The sequence below is a fragment of the Phytophthora cinnamomi genome (genome assembly GCF_018691715.1).
Source record: "Phytophthora cinnamomi strain GKB4 chromosome Unknown Contig47, whole genome shotgun sequence".
Taxonomy (NCBI): Eukaryota; Oomycota; class Peronosporomycetes; order Peronosporales; family Peronosporaceae; genus Phytophthora; species Phytophthora cinnamomi.
Genome location: NW_027150980.1, coordinates 119,108 through 139,565, shown reverse-complemented (window position 1 = coordinate 139,565; position 20,458 = coordinate 119,108). Strand labels below are relative to the sequence as shown.

The 20,458-nt window shown below is 54.4% G+C and overlaps 4 protein-coding genes across 4 annotated transcripts; 1 reads left to right on the top strand and 3 right to left on the bottom strand.

Moving 5' to 3' along the window:
- Window positions 1–3,551: 3,551 nt before the first annotated feature.
- IUM83_15848 (uncharacterized protein) lies at window positions 3,552–4,328 on the bottom strand (the record flags this gene model as incomplete). Its single annotated transcript, XM_067940690.1, has 1 exon — window positions 3,552–4,328. The coding sequence occupies one exon, from the start codon at window positions 4,326–4,328 to the stop codon at window positions 3,552–3,554; it is 777 nt and encodes a 258-aa protein (XP_067790271.1).
- Window positions 4,329–5,170: 842 nt separating this feature from the next.
- On the top strand, window positions 5,171–5,878 carry IUM83_15847 (uncharacterized protein; the record flags this gene model as incomplete). The annotated part of the gene is made up of 1 exon (XM_067940689.1): window positions 5,171–5,878. One exon carries the CDS (start codon window positions 5,171–5,173, stop codon window positions 5,876–5,878), a length of 708 nt encoding a protein of 235 aa, XP_067790270.1.
- An 11,243-nt stretch (window positions 5,879–17,121) lies between these two features.
- Window positions 17,122–18,746, bottom strand: IUM83_15846 (TKL protein kinase; the record flags this gene model as incomplete). The annotated part of the gene is made up of 2 exons (XM_067940688.1): window positions 17,122–17,370; window positions 17,463–18,746. 2 exons carry the CDS (start codon window positions 18,744–18,746, stop codon window positions 17,122–17,124), a joined length of 1,533 nt encoding a protein of 510 aa, XP_067790269.1.
- A 1,031-nt stretch (window positions 18,747–19,777) lies between these two features.
- Window positions 19,778–20,140, bottom strand: IUM83_15845 (TKL protein kinase; the record flags this gene model as incomplete). The annotated part of the gene is made up of 1 exon (XM_067940687.1): window positions 19,778–20,140. The coding sequence occupies one exon, from the start codon at window positions 20,138–20,140 to the stop codon at window positions 19,778–19,780; it is 363 nt and encodes a 120-aa protein (XP_067790268.1).
- Between the last annotated feature and the right edge of the window lie 318 nt (window positions 20,141–20,458).

Below are 20,458 nucleotides of genomic sequence, written 5' to 3'. Positions count from 1 at the left end.
GTGTTGGAAGTCCATGTCTTTGGATCTCATCTTTGGTCTTCCCCGGATAGCGGAGGGAACACCGGTGTTGTGGTCTTTGTAGACCGTTTCAGCAAGATGGTACATCTTGCTGCGGTGCCAGCAGAGGTGACCGCGAAGCAGACGGCCCGTCTGCTCGTCGACATGGTGTTCAAACACCATGGCATGCCGTCCGACATCGTGTCGGACAGAGACCCGCGCTTCACAGCGCACCTGTGGCAAGAAGTGTTTACACTTCTTGGGAGCCAGCTTTCCATGTCGACTGCGGATCATCCGCAGACGGACGGTCAAACCGAGCGCGTGAATCGCGTGCTCGTCGATATGTTGAAGAGCTACGCTCACTCGTTCCAATACTGGAGCGAGTGCTTATCGATGGCAGAGTTTGCCATCAATAACTCAGTGCATGCCTCGACCGGGCATACACCGTTCTACGTGAATGCCATGCGGCATCCACGTCTACCGAGTTTACTCGGAGTGATGGCTCCCACTTTAAGTATGGGAGGATCTACGACTGCAATACAGCAGCCGTAGAAAACCGCTGACACTTGCACAGTGTCAGCTGCAACAATGGACAAACACATGAGTCTGCGCAGGGCGCAGACTCCCCAACAACATGGCTTAACGATCACGGTTCGCGCAGGGCGCAGACACCGCAAGAACCACGCAGAGGCCGGGCCTCTAGCGGAGAGCGAGCCGAATGACTTCAGCTCGGATGCAATCAGTTTCATCACCAAAAGACAAGCCGTGATTCGGTTTGTCCAAGACAATAGCAGCTTCTGTTGATCAACAGAAGCTGAACGCAGACAATGCGGGCAGAGGCAACACAAATGAATTTAAAGTTGGTTCATTAGTTTTGTTAGCTACACAAAACCTGCCTAGACACGCAGTTTCGGATTTCGGAGCAAGCAAGCTTGCTCCGCGCTTCATCGGGCCGTTCACTGTGTTGGCGCGGCACGGCAACGCTTACACGCTAGACATACCGTCTAGCATGCGCCTCCATCCGACCTTTTACGTCGGACGGCTGAAGCCATACCGGCAGCACGAGCCATCTAGCTCGGCTGACCCGAAGCCTCGGCAGGAGCCGAGGCAGAAGCGGAGGACTTGGCCTCGGCGACGAGCAACCTCTCCTCCAGCGCGGACGTGCTGGAGCAACCCCTTCATCTGGGTCCCCAACTAGACCTGGATATTCGAGGCGGTCTGCGAGACCGCCGCGACTTGGGCCTTCTGGTTCGCCAGCTCCTGTTTCAGGGCGGCGAACTCAGCGCCCTGCAGACGCTCCACGACGGTCACCCGGTCGTGGAGAGGCGCATACCGATCAGCCCGGGGCTGATCATACCCGGGCGTGTTCCCACCCCCGCCACCGCCGATCCGTGACGCCCGCGGCTCAACCCGCTGGATTGTTGAGCGGATTGTTGACCATAGTATCCCGAAAACGAACCCTCAAGGGCTCTTGTTTTCGTATTCGTTGGAGAGGATTTCCTCCCCATCGAGATACATAGAGCCGCGGAACGTCTTGCTGGAGGACGTTCCGGAAATGGTGAGGGCGTACGAGGAGCAGTACGCGCTGGCACAGCGGAGGCACGAGCGCTGCGATCATCGCCAGCGCCCGAACCCTCACGTGCTAAGAACTTAGCACGGAGCTCTTGAGACTCTCGGGCACACGGAACGACGTGTACCCGTTCAGGTCGCGGTCGCTCAAGCGGACCGCGCCTGGAAGCACTTCGTGCACTGAAAGCCCTCGGGCACAGCGCACGGCACATTTGCTCTCCTCAGCAGCAACATGAAGTTGCTCCAGCTTTCCACGCTTCGAGTACGTCTCGAAGCGATCACGCGCTTGCTTAATCCGATCACGGTAAGCACTCGGCCTCTTGTTGAAGTTCTCAACAAAGGCGTTCCAGCTTGACAAAGTGCCTGCCATTCGGGCACTTTGCTGCGAGAAGAGGTCTTCTTGCTTTGAAACCATCGGAGCTCATGAAAGAGTCCGATGTAGTATCGCGCCTTTGATGCGTTTCCGCATCAAAGTGCAGCTTCGGCAGCCACAGCGTCATCTTTGATGGCGCTGCATACGTACAGCGGCTCCTCATTCGGAGGTACCGAGTTCCCACATCGTTCCGTGATCTCGGACGCGGACGGCATCCAGGGATCGCGAGCGCGCTGCAGGCGCAGCGCGCGGAGAGCCTTGAGCTTTAACATCACGCGCTGCAGCAGCAGCGCGCGGAGTACTGAGAGCCCCAGCGGAAGCGAGTGGGGTATCGCTCACAGTTCGCGAACGCTTCGAGCTCGAAGCGTCCGATTCGTCCCCTTCACGCGGGCGAATGTTCTTGGCATGAGGGTCGAGCGATTCGCTCGACACTGAGTCTTTGCGCTTAGAGGGCGAGTCCTCCTCACCCTCCATGTCTTCATCGTCGTCGTCGAAGTCGACGACGTCGCCGTACTTCGCCTTCTGGCGTTCGAAGTAGTCGTCGATGGAGAGATGACTCCCCACCGACTTTGAAGTCTTCTTCTGAGGCGCGCTCATCGTTGAATGAGCGCGGATTTCTTCTCCAAACGCAGAGAATTGACAAATGGTCAATTCCGAAGATTGACGTGCGGAGCCCCGCGCGTCTAACCTGAAGGGGGGGGATGGTGTAACGGGGTTACACGTACAAGTGGCTGCAAGTCACTTGTGAATTTAACAGATAGGATATCTGTTAAAAGTTTTAGATACTTTCTCACCTTGGTGTAAGACACACCAATGGATACATTGAAGTGGACCACCACAGTAAGTGGTCCACACCTACCCAAAGATCCTATTGGTAGAAAGCAGCATCTTTCTACCAATTAGAGACGTGCATATTAGCGGAGCTCTGACAGCCAGCCACTGCCAACCCTTTCATAGATGATAAACAGTTTTTAGCAGATTTTAGAAGAAGATCAATTTACAAACAATACAGTTCTCATTTTACCTTAAACTAGCTACTTGGAGTCTTGTCTAAGTTAACTTATATTTGTGTATTCAAATATAATTAACCTAAGTAATTACTAAGTACTTACGCTTCCTCATACACGTTGCGCAACGTGTAAGCTAAAGTAGTGAGTCAAGTTAGACCCACTACAGTTCCAGTCGATCTCTGGTTGTACATCCACGAAAAATGGCATCCCGAGGACACAGTCAAACTCATCGGGAATGTCGAACACGACAGCGACACACTGGTAGTTGGGGGTGTCATGGAGGCAAACGGTTATCTTCGCTAACTCCAGGACCGCTTCTCCAATGGTGTTGTCTCCCAGTTTCACCTTGATCGTTCGGTCCGTGTACACGTGCGTCTTCAGTTCATGCTTCTTCGTAAACACTCGTGGCACGTAGACCGTCGTAGCACCACAGTCTAACAAGAATTTGGTGCCAATCTTGTTCTCGCGCTGCTCCATGTTCCCTTTAACAGCAAACAATGGTGCGCGGTTGTAGACGAGAGGGTCTTCGCAAAGTAGATTCAACGTAGCTTCGTTTACGGTTAAACCTTCTTCGCTAGCGTTCGCCACGTCAGGTCCCTCTTCTACTGGCGTGGCTGGCCGTTTCCCTGCTCGCTCTCCAGCTTGCTGCAGTCACGCTTGAAGTGTCCAGGCTTGTTGCAGTGGTAACACACAGGACCATTCTTGGTTTGCTCCGCAGGCGCGTAGTGACCAGGCTTGTACGAATGCTTGCTGAACGGCCTCATGTTTCGGAACGCGTTCGAGCTCGGCGGCCCATGCAACCGTTGCACACGCTCTGGTTTCTCGCGATCCGGCCTGCGATCGCCACCGAAGTGGGGCATTTCGTACTTGGAGGCTTGATCCATTGCTTCGCTCAACGTTGTCGCGTTCTGGAGCTTGACGTAGGCCTGTGTGGCGCGCTTGAGGCCGTCGCAGTGGTAGCTGACTTGGTCCACTTCGCTCATATTCTCAACGCGGAAGATCAGCGACGAGAACTTCCCGTTGTACTCTTCAATGTCGTCGGTCTGGCGGAGTTGACGAAGCTTCTGCCGGAGCACCGCTTGGTAGTTTGACGCTTCAAAGTGCGCAAGGGCGTCGTGGGTAAACCGTCCCCATGTCTGCTTCTCCGCTGGCGTTCGAGAGGCCCAGAACAGGAACCATCCCGATGCAGGTTCTTCCATCGCGGTACCAGCGATTGCCGGCAGCGTGTCGTGGCTGTCCGTCGTGTCGTGGCCGTTGATGCGGCACATCGTCTCCACTGGGAAGAGCCACTGGCGTACGTCCTCGTCGCGCTTCCCTTGAACTTGGGCAGACCGCTTGGGACTCGAGGCTTCGACTCGGTCATCGGCCGGCGCGGCCATTGGTTCTTGGCCTGTAGGGTCACAATTTCGGCTCGCAGCAGTGCAATCTATGCCTCTAGTTCCGATTGTCTTTCCCCTTCCGTGGCTGGCGCGTCGTGGTCGTTCTTGCGCGTCGCAGGGACCATGGTCGTCGGTTCTTGACCAACAAGTGCTACCAGTGTTACAAAACTGACCCTGCGGTGGGCGGAGGGAGAGGAGGAGATGCTTGGAGCTGGCGGGGAAATCACGAAGTGCTGGTCATTTCCCGACCAACTGTCCTGCAGCCCAACACGTGGCTGAGGGAGCCCCTTTATTTATCAATACCCTTGCTAAGTAGTGTACCACTAAACTGGTACAGTAGCCATATCTGATACACCCGGCGAGCAGAGATGCCGGAGCGTCCCCACGGACACGGACTCGTCGCAGCTCTCCACCCTCCCGCGCCCGATGAGCGGCCGGATGCGTGCACGGATGAGCCGTCGTCGTCCGCCATGGCGCAGCCCTAGGGAGCGAGAGACGCAGGGGGTGCAGAGAGAAAGTCAGACGGAGTGCGCGCTCGCCTCGCCGCAAGAAGCAACGCACGTCCTTCTCAGCAAGCGATAAGCTGACTGTTGCCCGAGCTGTAGAGGGGTTCAAAGACGTTAGAGCATTCCCACAGGTTGGGTCAAAACACCGACCAAAAGTCATTCTTAACCATCAAATAGCTTTTGGATAGTTTTTCGCGCTCGCACCGGTTCGACTAAAACCAAACCAAATTTCATCAGCGGCCATCTTCCAGCGATCCTTCTGTCAACTATTGCAAGAAGATAGCTGGGGGATGGTCACTTTTCAAGCGACGCTTCAGGTAGCGGGGCAGATTCGAAATGGCACAGGAAAAAATCCGTTGGGGGAAAAGCTGTCAGGACCTGGAGAACCTGGAGCTGGCTAAAGCGTATGTTCACGTGTCCACAGATGCATCAGTTGGAATTACTCAGTCGGCAGAAACCTTCTGGACGCACATCAAAGACGAGATGGAGAGCTCAGGCATTGCCAATGCGATCGCAAAGGGAGACCTGAAGCCACGAGCTTGGACGAGCCTTCAAGCGCGGTTCGGCGTGATGCAGAGGTCTATCGGGAAGTACATCAGCTGCGTGACCTTAGTCGACGCTCTGCGAGAGTCAGGATCATCTGAAAGAGACATGATGAAGAAGGCGCTGTCCATGTATCAGGAGCGCCACAACAAAGCTTTCACCTTCCTCGAACCCTACGAAGTGCTGGCGAAGTACCCCAAGTTTCAAGCCTCGATTAAAAATAGGAAGAAAAGCCCCCGCAACAAGAATCGGACGGCGACAGAGGGTACGCTGGAAACACGTTCATCCGATTCCATCCCGGTGGTCCCAGCGCAAATCGACACAACTGAAGAAAAGCGGCCACCAAAAGGTGTCAAAGACGCCAAACGTGCTAAGTTGGAGCTATCCATGGAACACCGCACCGTTGTCGCTCAAGAAACATTTTCAAGATTAATGACATTGAAAGTTGAGGTCCTGAAGGAGCAGATTCGCGTCAACCAAGCACAGCAGCGCTTGGCTTAAGAGGAGGCGCTTCACCGAATGCTGAACGACCTTTCAAAGTCGAACCCACTGGCCCAACACATGCCGCCTACATTGAAAAGCGTCAACAGAGTTTATTGCGCCGCCTGGATGCGCTGGTGAACGAATCCTTTCAGGGGAAGGCGGCAACGCCTCGTGTTATGCAGTCTGATCGAATGAAAATGTAGCATCAGCCTCAAATCGCTGTGATGCGACTGACTCGCAGTCCACAGCGCCAACTTCCGACATGTCGTTTTCTCCATCATTTGAACCTTTACCAGCTGCCATGCCGGTGGTGCTGGGCCCTATCACGAGCCTTACGCTTTCAGGGACGCAAGACCCATCGATAACTCCGGGCTTTCCTCCCCTAGCGCAATCATCACCTGAAAGCGCCTCGATTCCTGATGTGCAAAATGACGAAGATGCCGTCGACTTGTGATGCTGACATGCCACACCAAGACTATCGAGCACAAGCAAAAGAAAAAAGTGCAAGAAAAGCAATACATTCCAAGTCGTGGACATTTGTTCGTAGTATGCATACTTTGAGATTAACAGTTTATTCCTCTTCCCCAAAAACTCTCCAAATGTGTTCCATTACGTCGTGCTGCAGCTTGAAGTATTGCTCCTCAATTTCAATTGAATGAATAGTTACCCCAAGCTCACTAATTGATCGTGGACGAAGTCCACTTGGCCGTGAGACGCGTAGCTTGTACAAGTGTTTAGTTGTTTTGTCCTTGAACAAATAACCGTGCTCATCAACGTTCGAATATCGGTTCTCTTCACAAATCATATTATGCAAGATAATACAAGCCCGCGTCATCTTATTCACGTCCAACCGGGAAGGTAGTTTGCATGGAATGGCTAATATCCTCCATCGAGCTTGAAGAACACCAAACGTTCGCTGAACATCCTTTCGCACGCTTTCTTGTCTTTCAGCAAATTTCTTTTGCTTGTTTCCGAGAGGTTGAGGTAATGACTTAATGAATACAGGCCATTCAGGATATATTCCATCAGCTGAACAGTAAGCCATGTTGTAGACATGTCCATTGACCTCAAACCCAACGCGCAGAGCAGTCCCGTTCATTAATCTGTCAAAAATAGGAGAGCAGTCAAGAATGTTGAGATCATTTAAAGACCCCGGCCACCCGAAACTTGCATGCCAAATCCAGAGGTCCCGATCGGCACAAGCCTCCAGCACAAGAGTAGGTTTCTTCTCTTTGCCCTTGAACTGTCCAGCCCATCCATATGGACAATTCTTCCACTCCCAGTGCATGCAGTTAATACTGCACCAAATGCCCACAAAACCTCGACTAGCATTCATTTCTAGGAGTCGCAGCATGTCTTCATCAGTCGGGGAACGAAGATATTCAGACCCAAACCGCTTATCAACCGCCTCTACAAAGTGCATGATGCTGTCGTACTCAACAGTACTCGATATCTCCAGATTCTCATCAATACAAACTGCTGGTACACCGTACGCAAGTACCCGCAGAGCAGCATATATCTTCATGATGGGGTGTATTCCTAGCCGCCCTGCTGCGTCTCGGCGCTGCTCAAAGTATTCAGAAGCAACCTCCAGCACTCCTTCCAGAACGCGCATGAACATTGGCTTGCTCATTCGATTCCGCTTCGTTGTAAACTGGGGTTTCATCAAAATACTGCTTCATAAAGCGCCTATAGCGCGTCTCAAAGTCCCGCTCTTTGTTTTTACTCTTACCTGGCCGAGAACCGTCGCGTTTCACTGTCGTGTCACGAGAGCTAGATCGAGACGCTGGGAACAGAAGTTGCTGGGCGATAAGCTCATGGTCGTCATCTTCACAATCCAAAATGAGGATGTCAAGGAAGTCACCCTGCGCGCTCACCTGCGCAAGAGCGCTTACTGGTACGTCTTCCATCTCCACTACCGACTACCCTCCCCCTCGCTGAAAAAGATTTGACTGACTTATCGCCGTGACGGGTGCGAATTTTTCTCTCGATCAAATTTGCCGGATCTTTTGTATCCTCAGTTTGACCTAACTTTGACTTTGGTTTTGACACGACCGGTGGGAATGCCCTTAGCAAGGTTATTCGTCTTGACCTTAGCGAGTTTGCTTAGGAGTTTAGATGTAAACTAGTGCCGAAGTGGATACGAATCAAGACCACACTGCGAAAACGGTGTGCTGCCAAGAATAACAAAAGCAAGAAGAAAGCTCGCCCCGCCTGAATCGGCGCGAAGCTACCACAGGTGGCAGACTGGAGCTCGTAAAGTGGGTAATGCCCATTTCGAGTCTAATGCTGACGCTAGAGGCCAAGGCCGTACATGTAGTAGCAGGGGAGTATGGTGTGGAGGGTTATGAAAGGTCGTGGTGCTGGTGGCACGCCTTCAAAGCCCGACACAAAGTGTCCATGAGAGCTAGAACCCGTGCTAGATCGACTCGGACGACGACATTGGAGACGTCGAGTACGCTAGCTGCTAATAATATTTCAAATCGAATCTCATTCGGTATGCCTACCGGTAACCGAAAAAGGCAAAGGCTTTTTTTTTGCCTGGTACACTGTGCCGGTAAGTGGGGTGTCCACTACAAACCAGGGAAGTCGGTACAGGTGTCCCCGCTGAATCTGCAACTGCCATCGGCTACATCTACCGCGAACACAGAGTGTGCGGGAGTCTGCCAGTGCGCAAGATTTGCCACAGCTGTCAGGTGAGACGTACTTAATTAGTAAGATCATTGCGGGAAAATGAAACGTCTCTGCGGAAAACATCGAGTTGCTAGATCGGTAGAAAATGAAAGGCCCACAATGAACATTGTATCTTAGACCAGGGAATCATTGCGTGAATCAAGAGTCATTTCACGCGCATTAAGGTCGAGGATAGCATTGATCGGTATATAGTAGGGCTGCCGCAGGAGAAGATCTCAATCTACACAGCCTTAAGTTGGGCGTCACAGGCTTGGAATGCTGTAACTCCGGCCACTATCAGGAACTGCTGGATGCATTCTGGCATCGTATCTAGCGCAACTCAGCTTATGTCGATCCGTAACATTAAAATGCAGTACATTAGCGTCTATAAAAGCAGTACATTAACGTCTATGCGCAACCTGTGCAGATATTGTAACCTCGCAGTTTTTTTTGGTCCCACCTTTGCAGATTCAGCGGGGACACCTGTATAGGATATCTACTTGATCGCACAATGCTGCCTGGCAAATGCACGCAACAGCACCAATCAAGCATAGAACGTACATTTCTGTCAGCACTGCTGCAGCAGCTTGAAATCTCACTATCAAGTTTAGCGCCCTACTGTACCCGCACGGAATTTCCGCTTCAGATGACCTCGTGAAAGCTGTGGACGGAAAAACGCTTGGACAGACTCACTTGCGACAACACCACGATGGTCGGAAGCCATGATGTGGACATCTGTGTCGGCGCGAAACTACGGGTACATCGTTCAGAGTCTATGCAAGGTATTCACTGTGCAAGACGAGTCGAAACCTGTACAAGGAAGGTTTCGGCTGCACTTGGTAGTTGCGATGGGTCCACAGACATATAAGCACACCCGAGCTCTGTGATCAAGGCCGCGTTTATATCCGAGAACTCTATCCGAATGGTTCCGGCGACCACTCATTGAAGCAGCGTGGCGTCAGCAAGAGAGCGTCCTCCGCTATCCAAACGGCCTCCTCTTCTTCTGTGCGTACGGAAGCGTATGCACTTCCAGTTCGGACAAAACCACTCCGAACAAGAAACATGTCAGCCTTCGCGTCGCACCGTTCGCCCTGGCGCCAACCACAGCGACGTCCCCGTATGCCAGCCGTCATCGTTTAGTCGAGTCTTGCTTCCGAGATGCTGACGTCTGTCACTTTAGCTACCACATCCTTGTTCAGCAGGATGATTTTAGGTCGCGGTTCGGTGACGAAATCGTTCACGTGCTTTGTAGTGGATGCCGAGGTTTGACAACCCTGGTTCCACCGCAGCTGACTCAATAGGTGACCCACGTGTCTGTCTTTATTGACAAGAATGGGTTCACTACTCAACAGGCCGGACAGACTTGTTCGCACGTGGCCCTCTGCCGGGCCGCCGTGCACTGAAGTCCCTTGCTCACTGCAGAGCAAATCTTAAACTGAATTCGGTTAGCGGTCTCTCTGGCTAGGCTAGGCTGCGTATTTGTTTCGTCAACGTCCTTCTGGTTGAACTACCGTTGAACTACAGCCGGGAGGTGGATCCCGGCGGATCATTTCCCCCTCCACTGTGGAGTGATTTAGTTAGTCGTATCGCGTTGATGTTGGCGACGACCAGCAGTCCTGCGGCGCGGCAGTCGTGGCACATCAGTTGAGCTGGAGGTGGGCCTGGCAAGCGCGGTCGCCATATCAGAGCGCAGCTTATCGTGGGGCGCAGCGTCGAGGAATGCTTGGAAAAGCTGGGGGACGTCCTGCTTGATACTGTCCGCGGGCTCCCATGAACTCTCGACGTCGTCCAGCCCATACCATTTCACAAAGATCTCATAGCGGTGTGAGTCAGGACTCAACCGACATTCACGGAGCGCTTCAACAAGGTGACCACCTTCACCATATATCGCCTGCTCTTGTAATTCGTCGACCTGTCCACGACGCGCGTCGCGATACAGTTGTAGCCGGGAGGCGTGACGAACGGACATTTCGAACGGCTGTACAATATCCTGAACCTCGAACGTGAAGTCATTTAGCGCGCGAACGATTCGTTTGGGGCCTCGCCACACAAGCGCCAGCTTATTGCCGCTTCGACCAGTGGCTGTCGCAGCGAGGACAAAATCACCCTCGCTGAACTTCTGCAACTTGACACCTTGTCTACGCGCGTGCCGCTCGCGTGCTGCACGGCGTCTCTTCTCACTCGCATTCACCATCTCCGCGTGGAGTCCGTCCAACGCCACGCGTACACTGTCCAAATGTTCTTGGATCTCCTGTGCAACCCAGTGGATAGTGGCCTCCTCCGGATCGCGGGGTGCAGGATGCTTGTCAACTGCGTACCCCCGGGCAGTGCAGTAAATGCGGTGAGCGGGGATTTTCCTCCCAGTCGGTCAGCTGGCATGGTGTTGAGTGCTGCTTGCACGACCGGCAGCAGAGCGGGCCAGTCGCGAATGGCCAGTCTGCGTTCACTGAGGAGTGCCTTCATACACTTCAGAACCTCCCGATTGACGACCTCGACGGTCCCATTAGCCCAAGGCGTGTAGGCCGTCACGAAGTGGTGTTGTGCGCCAAGAGCGCGCTGCAATCGTTCCACAATCTGATTTCTGAAGTGCGCCCCTTGATCCGACACCCATTGGTGAACCACGCCAAACCGTTTAAACCAGTCAATCAGAGCCTGGTAGGCGGTGTCGGCCGTGGCTTGGAGACAGGCAACTAGCTCCACGTAACCGCTCATCCCATCTTTAAGCACCAGCACATACTTTACTCCACCGTCACCCTCCACCATACTGAGGTAATCGAAGTGAAGTATTTCATTGGGCTTCGTAGCCACCAGAGTTTCACCAAACGGGCGAGGGATACGGCCGCTCGCAGTCGCCATACAATGTAGACATTCACCAACAAACGCGGCAACGTCGACCGCAAGCGTCTTCCAATAGAATACAGCCTCGAGAGCGCGCTGAGTGGTCTGTGCACCCCGATGTCCGCTTGCTCCGGCATGTGCGATCACGCACAGGCGCTGCCGCAAATCTTCTGCGTCGGCTGGGATCCAGACTTGTCCAGACGGCATGACCATGAGCTCGCGTTCGCCAGTCTGCTGGGCCCCTTCGAGGTCTTGACCAGCTTCACGTGCCGCGTCCTGGACTGCTTTAATTTCCGTCTCCGACGGCCAGACAAACTCGGGGTCCTCGAGAGGGGATACGCGTTCTACGACAGCTAGCCGGGCGACTCTAGTCGCTTCGTGTTCATCTTCGCGTACTTGGCCCGCACCCCAACGACTCAGCAAGTCGCCCCAGACGTTGACTTCGCCAGGGACATGCTCAATAATGTACTGGAAGGACATTAATGAGAGCGCCCAGCGCTGTAATTTGTCGGCTTGATATCGGGCCATGGTTCCATCAGTGGCGTATGGGTTGAAAATGTAGACGAGATTCCGGTGGTCGGTATATAGTCGGAAACCCCGAGGTCGAAGCAGCAGGTATTCCAGACGTCTAGTGGCCTCGACAATTGCGTAGGCTTCTTTCTCAATCGTCGACCAGCGACTTGCCGCACCAACAAACCGTCCGCTTAGAAACGCTAAAGGACGATGGTCCTGCTCGGCCAACGGTCGTTGGGCTTCACCAGCAGGGAGTTGAGTGACAGCGGCGCCCCAGAAGTCCTGGCTCGCGTCGGTGTAAAGACACACGTCCATTGTCGGATTGGGATGTGCTAGAGGCACCATTTTCAGCAGTGCTGTGCGAGCAGCTTCAAAGCTGGCGACCTCTGCGTCGCCCCAATTCACGTCTTCTAGTCGCACCTTCGACAACTGATTTTTCTTACGAGAGCCAACAACTTGAGCGGCACGGTCCAATGCTTCATACAGAGCCGCAGAAATGCGCGAATACTCGGGAAGGCTTTGCCGCATCCAGTTGGCGGCGCAGACAAATTGCTGCAGTTCTCCAGCAGTACGTGGCCGCTGCATATCAACCAGACCTTGGACACGCTCCGGACAATGCGTGACCCCATCGGCGGATATGATCCGGCCACACCACTTCACTTTCGTAGAGAAAAATGTGCACTTCTTCGCATGTAACTTCAACCCGTACTGCTCACATCGCGCAAGCACTTGGTCGAGCACATCCAACAAGGCTTCTTCGGTCTCAGCAAAGCCGAGTATATCATCTAACCAGGCTAGCATACAATGCCCCAGTAAATCTCCGAAAATCTCTTCGACGACACCCTGGCAGTACGCGACGGCGTCCGTGGCACCCATCGGCACCCGTGTCGGGGTATAAATTCCACGATGGGTCACAAAGAGTACAGTTCCTGGGAGTCCGGGTGCAGGGGCAACTGCCAGTAGCCCCTGAACCAGTCGAGCACGAAGAAGAATCTTGCTCCCTCGAGTTCGCCGATAACTACATCGAGCACAGGCATCGGCCAGGGCATCGGCTCCGTCTTCTCGTTCACACTTCTCGTGTCGATGGTCATGCGCGGATCAGCAGTTGGGTCACTGTCTTGTTCTTTCTTTCGCACGATCCTAGGCGCTGAGGCCCACCGGCTTCGATGGTTTTTGTACACTAGGCCATGATCGAGCAAGGCACGCGTGTGCCGGTCGAGAAACTCTCGATCCGTGGGCGAATAGCGACGAGGCTGAGCTCGGACTGGCTTCGCACCAGCTTTTAGATGGACTTGCATCGGTGCAACTCGCACTGGCGGGTCATTGCCGAAATCCACACGAAACGAGTCGGCCCGTACGTGTAAAATCGTGGTTAGTCTTGCTTGACCGTCGAGCGTCAAGCCCATTTCATAGCGATCTCGACTTTCTTCTCAAGATATTGGATGACCTCGGTCAAATTCGTGGGATGCATCGTTGGCGTAGCTGTCCGCGTCTCATGTCGCTCCACCGCGTCCTCTTCGTCGGGGGCATCGGCGGCTCTGCGTACAGGCGACGCATCCCTGGCGTCTCGGCTGGCGCCGCTCCAGGCTCGAGGTTATCCGACTGGGCTACACCGAGCTCCCAATCTGGGCGTACCTTCCTAGCCTCCACTAATAGCTTGTCGGTGGAGTACCCGAGGAGTCTCACGATGGGTCGGCCGACAATAACCTCCATGCTGCCGTTGTCTTCTTCCACATAGAAAGATAGGTTCCGGAGCATCAACGGCCCAGCTGACGTTGTCAAAACAACCTCGTCGAAAGTGACAATGCGGGTCACGTTGATCTTCTCCTTGCCCACAGGCGATAATGTGATGCCCGCGACCGGGTTTACGCGCAGCACTTTTCCCATCTGCGTCAGCGCTTCCAGAACACCCCGCGCTACCAGCGAAGTGTCCGCTCCTGTGTCCAGCATTAGCGCTGTAACCGCGATTCCGTCAATTGCCGCCGCGACTGATCCGTGATCGTCCGACTTGAGACGTTTACTGGTATCCACAATATCAAACTTGCGAACACTCTCCGATCGTCGAGCTTCACGACGCTCGCGCAGTTCTCTTAGCAGGCGGGTGGCTTCTTCGGGTGTGCAGCGCGGACACTCGCGAACTTGGTGATCAGTCGACTGGCATTTCAGGCAAGAACCTCTCGCTGGTCGCCGGTCACCCGACGATGTCGAGGGCGTCCCGCTAGTGTCGCCAGTCGCCGCAGCTGGAGCCATGGCGCCTCCCTGTCCGCCACGGCCACCTCCGTATCCACGCCCTCGTCCACCGCGTCCTCGACGACCAGACTGCTGACCTCGGCCACCAGCTCCTCCGCGGTCGCCACCGCTGTCACGCCCCGTCGAAGGGTCTGAGTTGTAGCCCCAGACGGTGCAATATGCTCCCACGTCATAAACTCGCGCAGCAGCTGGGTCACCCACGAGCAAAATGGCACTACCTCGTTCTTATACTTCTTGTTCTGATGTAGCGTGAGCTTCGTTGCGACCACGGCTTTGAAGCGCGGAGGAGCCAGTGCATCAGCGAGGTACTTGACCAGCCGACGCTGCTCATGTTCAAAGGCGGTGTCGGTCAGATTAAACTTGTCCAGTATGCCTTCTAAGTCAGCTTGAAGGTTCATCATCCTGCTCTCCGGCTCCGGCCAGATTATCTTCATCTCCAACTTTTTCATTGCGACATCCACCGCCGCATAGTCAACAAGAGAGGGGACCTTGGCTTGCATGAAATAGTCCACCCACAGCTGCTCCGAGATCAGGTTCGGCGCCGTGTTGAACTCGTAGCGTGCTATCATTCTCTTGGTCTTCGACTCAATACAAGCCGCCACAGGCATAGCGAATGCTCCGCTGTAGGGCGTCTGCAGGGCGTTCACCGCCGCTAAGTAGGTCTCGTACTTCTGCATGAAGTCCCGTCGATCCTGCATCGTGCGACCAGCAAACCTTGGGGGCTGCGGTAGCGCAGGCGCAGCAGCCACGCGCTGCGATGTCGGTCTCGTCTCGGCCTGGGGACTCGCTGTCGGCATCTCCACGTCCTCGTCTCCGCCACCAACCGTGTCGAAAGGGTTTGGGATCTGGATAATCAGTCCCGGGGACCCAGGGACTGGTGACGCCGCACTCTCAAGTTGCATCGCGGCCGTACGTGCCGCGAGCTCCTCAACGGTATCATCGCCGTTCTCGTGTGCGCCAGGGCGTTCTGCTGGCGCGGCTGCGTCGCCGGCGCGGTCTCCAGCGCCGTCGCCGCCGTGATTGTCGTCGTCGTACTCCATCGTATCACGCGCTAGAGCTTGCGCGGAGTCGGATTTTCTTGGAACTCTAGTCGGTACTAAAGTTAACTTTGTTCGCACGTGGCCCTCTGCCGGGCCGCCGTGCACTGAAGTCCCTTGCTCACTGCAGAGCAAATCTTAAACTGAATTCGGTTAGCGGTCTCTCTGGCTAGGCTAGGCTGCGTATTTGTTTCGTCAACGTCCTTCTGGTTGAACTACCGTTGAACTACAGCCGGGAGGTGGATCCCGGCGGATCAAGACTGTAAGTGTCTCCTCCGGTATGCTTCCTGCATATCTTAGAACTTGTATGCCCAACTGCACATTTATCTGGACAGAGTCCAACGGAGACGTCGAGCTGGTTACCATCAGACTCCGATCTCACTCCTCAATTTTCTATCTATCGATCAATACGCGCGGCATCAGTTCTCTGCGGGTTAGCCACCCGCATCGCCCTGTGTTGATTGAGTTTGAGGCCTTCAGACCCGGGACCCACTACAAGCAGACAGTAACACTTTCATAGCGACTTGGTTGCAATACTATCGTCCAGCGTAGACCTCCCCGAAGGCTCCTCGAGTGATGAGCTTCTTGGTCTTGACTCTGTCTCGTGGGGTTATCTTAGCGACGATAACTTAGTCGTTCCAGAGTCCGCATCCGTCACGAGTACTAGCTTCGAGTGAATCTGCGTAGTCTATCTCCTCAGTTGTCGCCCATTGTTGCTTATGCTGCACCTCATCTTGACGTGTCGATAGTAGCAAATGGTCGCGATTGCGACAAAGGGGATAGCAGCGATGACGCTACCGCAAATGAATCCGGTGATTGGTGTAGTGGTCGTTGCTGCCAAACCATTTGTATAAGCCGACAGCGTCCCACCGGCATACACATACGTATAGATGCTATTGCGCATCGGGTAGTCTACCGATAAGCACGTGTGGTTCTTGAGCTGGGTCTGTCTACCGTTTCGGACGTCACGTTGCCAGGTGAGCAAATCGGATCCTCCTCCAGCAAGTGACCATAATCAAAAGCAAAATTGTCGATCCATTCCAACTCAAAGTGCTCTTGTAGTACAGCCCCTCTATTATCGGCCCTCCCGTGCATGAATTTGTCCCGAGAAACCCGAGCGCATACTCAAATGTGGCGCAGCTTCCACCCGAGTCAAACTCGCGAATGATATACGTCGAGTTGCTAAAAAAAGTTTCGCATGATGGGTTGGTAGTTCTCAGAGGAGTTAGTCGAGATGAATCCGTCCTCATAGGCAGCATTAAGACAGGTGCCTGCATCGCTGGAGCAATCGTCTTTCGGTTTTGCGGTTACCACGTAAGGTGAGCTGGTACAATCAGCGATGTTGTGACCAGCCCTAATTTCAAACAGTGACGCAGCTGCTATTCGAGCCCAACAAAGGCTGATGAGTGCCAGCAGGGCAGGTCATCTTCTCAACGCCGCAATTGAAATGAGAAAAAAAACGAAAGTCCAAGATCCACGGCCACTCGCACTGGGTTCCCGTTTGAACGACTCACATCTACACTGGTTTTCTGGTTCAAAATGGACATCTCTACTTTCTTAGGTGCGGTAGCAGCGTGCATACACCGACACTGGCGGTTTGTCATGACACTGCTGCAATCGGCCCCGCAATTATTTCTCGTTCGCTCTCTTTCTGTATGACTGCACGCGTGTGTATGTACTAGTATAATCGATCCGTTGTATCCGGATCCACGCTACTTAGCATCGCTTCGGTTGAGTCGGCGACTGCGCACATATCCGCCGTGACCCGGAACCATCGGAATTTCTCAGAGTCGGTCTCAATGGTTACTCGATAGGGTTACAACATGTTTGTACGAAACCTCACAGATAGAAAGAGCTGTGCAAGCTATATCCACACTTCTGTTCAATTGACAGCCGGGCCTTCCGGTAAAGCATCACGTGCTTATAAATTAAAAGTTGCAGCTAGAGAGCTCACGCCATCTTTTGGCAAATAACATGAAGCTTATACAGCGCTTCCGCTGCATTCGGCCGCTGGGTCGGATCCACTACCATGCAAGCACGACCAAGTTCTACAACAGATTCCGGACTAGCATCGGAAAACTCCACCTGCAACATTCCCAGCGCCACTTTCTGGAGAAGAACCGAGTCGACCATCTCACGCCCACTTGACTCCAGGTTCTCCTTTTTCGCTCGAGCATACGGCATCGTGTGGACGTCCAACTCGGACAACACGACACCGAAGGAAAAAATGTCTGCCTTGTCATCATATTTCTCGCCTATCATCACCTCCGGCGCCATCCACAACGACGTACCCACCCCGCAGTCATCGTTTGGTCCAGACGTTCACGAGAGACTCCAAAATCCGAGAGCTTCGCCTCCATGTCGCTGGTAAATAAAATATTGCGTGACTTGAGATCCCGGTGGATCACAGGCGGGTCTAGCGAGTGGAGATATGTCAAGGCGTGGCAGACTTGCAGCGCAATGGTGGCTTTCTGCTTATCGAATCCAACTGGGTGATTCGACTTCAGGTACGAGTCGAGCAAAGAGCGCAGCTCGCCTCCGTGCATGAATTCCAGCACGACACAAAGATCCGAGAGCGAGTCCCATGCCACACCAACAAAGGACACGATGTGCGGGTGGTCCATGGTGGCGTTCATCTTGGCTTCAGCGAGGAACCCGTTGACCTGTTTCATGTTGGTCCGTGTGGCCGGCAGCAGCATCTTGACAGCGACTTGCTGGCCGTTGAACAGCCCAGCGTGTACCTCGCCATATGCTCCGCGACTGATAAGCTTCTGAATCTGCACCTTGTCACGCGGAATACGCTTGGCCGTGATAACATCGTCGTTCCACAGTCCAGTCTGTCCGAGAACGCCTCGTCCAAGTCCAGCCTGTCCAGTCTTGGGTGTTCCTAGCAGCGCAATACTGCTCCTATCCGAGTGCAGCGTCGCGTTCGTGTCCTTCAAAGTCTGCGCCTTCATCCGGCGCTTGTACACAAACAACGTCACCGCCACGATGGCCGCTACAAAGAGGAAAAGAGCTACGGCGATGCCGACGATGCCAACGGTGCTGAGTCCTCGGGGCCCTCCTTCAACGTTATTCAGTTTGGAGGTGGTGCCACTGGACCCTTCGACGTCGTTGCTGCTGTACCACGAGTAGCCCTTGCTGCTGCACGAATGCTTCTCCAGTGCAGCCTGGTCGGCACTATCCGTCTGGTACAAGTTCTTCGATAGGCACGAGCGTTCGTTGTAGTATTGGACAGAAGCCGATCCGTTCTGGCTGAGAGTGGCGATGACGTAGTAGCTCTTGTCGTAGGCACCGACGCACGCACCCGAAGCCGGGTACCCGAAGGCCATGGAAAGTTTGGCGCAGGTCGTGTCCGTGTTCATGAGCTCGATCAGGTAGGGCGAGTCGCCGAACTTCTCGCGCATAGTGGCGATGAAGTTCGAGGAGCAATCGACAGTCTGCACGTCCGCGTCGATGTTGCTCGAGCTCGGGGAGCACTGCGAGGGGGTGCAGCTGTCCACCGCCGTGGCGTACACGGCGTACGGAGTCCCGCCGCATTGGTCACCAAGGTAGGACGCCGAGATCTCGTACATGGTCGCCGCGTTGATCGACCGACCGACCGACGCGAATGCAGCGACTAGGAGAGCTCGCCGAAGCATTTGCTCGCGTCCGACAGTCACCGTTTGAGACGGGTTGGGTTGGCGGGGGACTAGCACGCAGATCGGAGAGTGAGAGGCACTGGCGCTTTTCGCTGTTGGAACATACGGGCCCTGGTGCACTGGTCTTGCACGAGTGGAGCGTGAGAGGCTCATCGACGAGGCAGGGGCTCAACACCAGCAGGCCACGCCGCAGTCTGGCGGTGGATATTTACCCAAGCAGTCGGCAGTGGCATGGGGTCGTGATGGCCTCGGGGCTGCGGAACGGACGCCTTGGAAAGGCGACGGAGGAGCTGGTGGTGCACTGGAATGGAGACTTTCGTTCAAAGGAATCAAGGTACCGCGCGGTCTCCGTCCATACATGTTCATGTACTTCTGCTTTGGCTGAGCGGGGCGTGAGGTGCTGGCGGGTGGCGATTGGGGTCGATCATGCTGGTAGGAGAACCTCCAAACAATCCTCCAGGTGACACGGCCCAGCTGCTAATGCATCCTGCAACCACGGCAGCCTGGCATACAGCAAACCACGCGTTACAAGGCGTACCCCTTTCACGAACATCAGCCGGTGTACGTGCATTATCTACGCAGGTGGTGCTTGTGCAAGTAGCTCCTTCGACAAGACGACTTGAAGTCTGTGCAGCGTCTCCCCTGCGGTCGGTCGGTCTTTAGGATCTATCTACACGCAGTCGTGCCCGAGCTTCACGATGGGGCTGAAGTACGAAAACTCCGCGCAAACTGCCCCCATCGCCATCCGCTGGAACAGCGTAGCGTCCATCAGCCTCGTCCTTCCTCCTCACGACTGCGTTTCCGCACCTGAGCGTACGGCAGCGTGTGTACACCCAGCTCCGACAACAACACCACTCCGAAAGAAAACATGTCGGCCTTTTTCGTCGTACCTCTACCCGAACATGACCTCCGGCGCCATCCATAGCGACGTCCCGACCCCAGCAGTCATCGTTTGATCTGGCATTTCACGCGAAATGCCGAAGTCCGTGAGCTTCCAATTTTCTGGTGAGGAGGATGTTTCGCGACTTGAGGTCCTGGTGTATCATGGGCGGCGACAGCCAGTGCAAATATGCTAAAGCGTGAAGCGCGATGATGGCCTTTTGCCTGTCGAAACCAACTGGGTGGTTGAAGGCTTCGTACTTGGTCAACAGAGCTCGGAGATCCCCGGCGCCCATGAACTCGAGCGCGACGCACAAGTCCGAGTGCGAGTCCCACGCATTACCGACGAAGTTGACGATGTGGGGGTGATCCGTGGTAGCAGTGGTCTTAGCCTCAGCGTGGAACGCGTTGACGTGCTGGAGGTTGGTACGTGAGGAAGGGAGCAGCATTTTTCTGTAGGTTGAAGACCCGGGTAGACCTCCCCGAAGGCTCGACGGCAGATCAGCTTCTTCACTTTGACCTTGTCTCGCGGAATTCACTTTGCAGTGATGATTTCGCCGTTCCAGTTCCCTCTCTGGCCTTCCATTACGATGCCGTTTCTGTCGTCAGGGTCAGCGCTGCTCGTGTTTGACCTGGTTTCGGTATGTTTCCTGTGACTCGCCTACTGATGAGAAAAAGAGGATTCCCGCAGCGACGGTGACAGCAGTGACGACAATTCCTGTCACTGTAGCAGTGCTGTCGCTCGTACTGCTGCTTTCTGTCGTGAC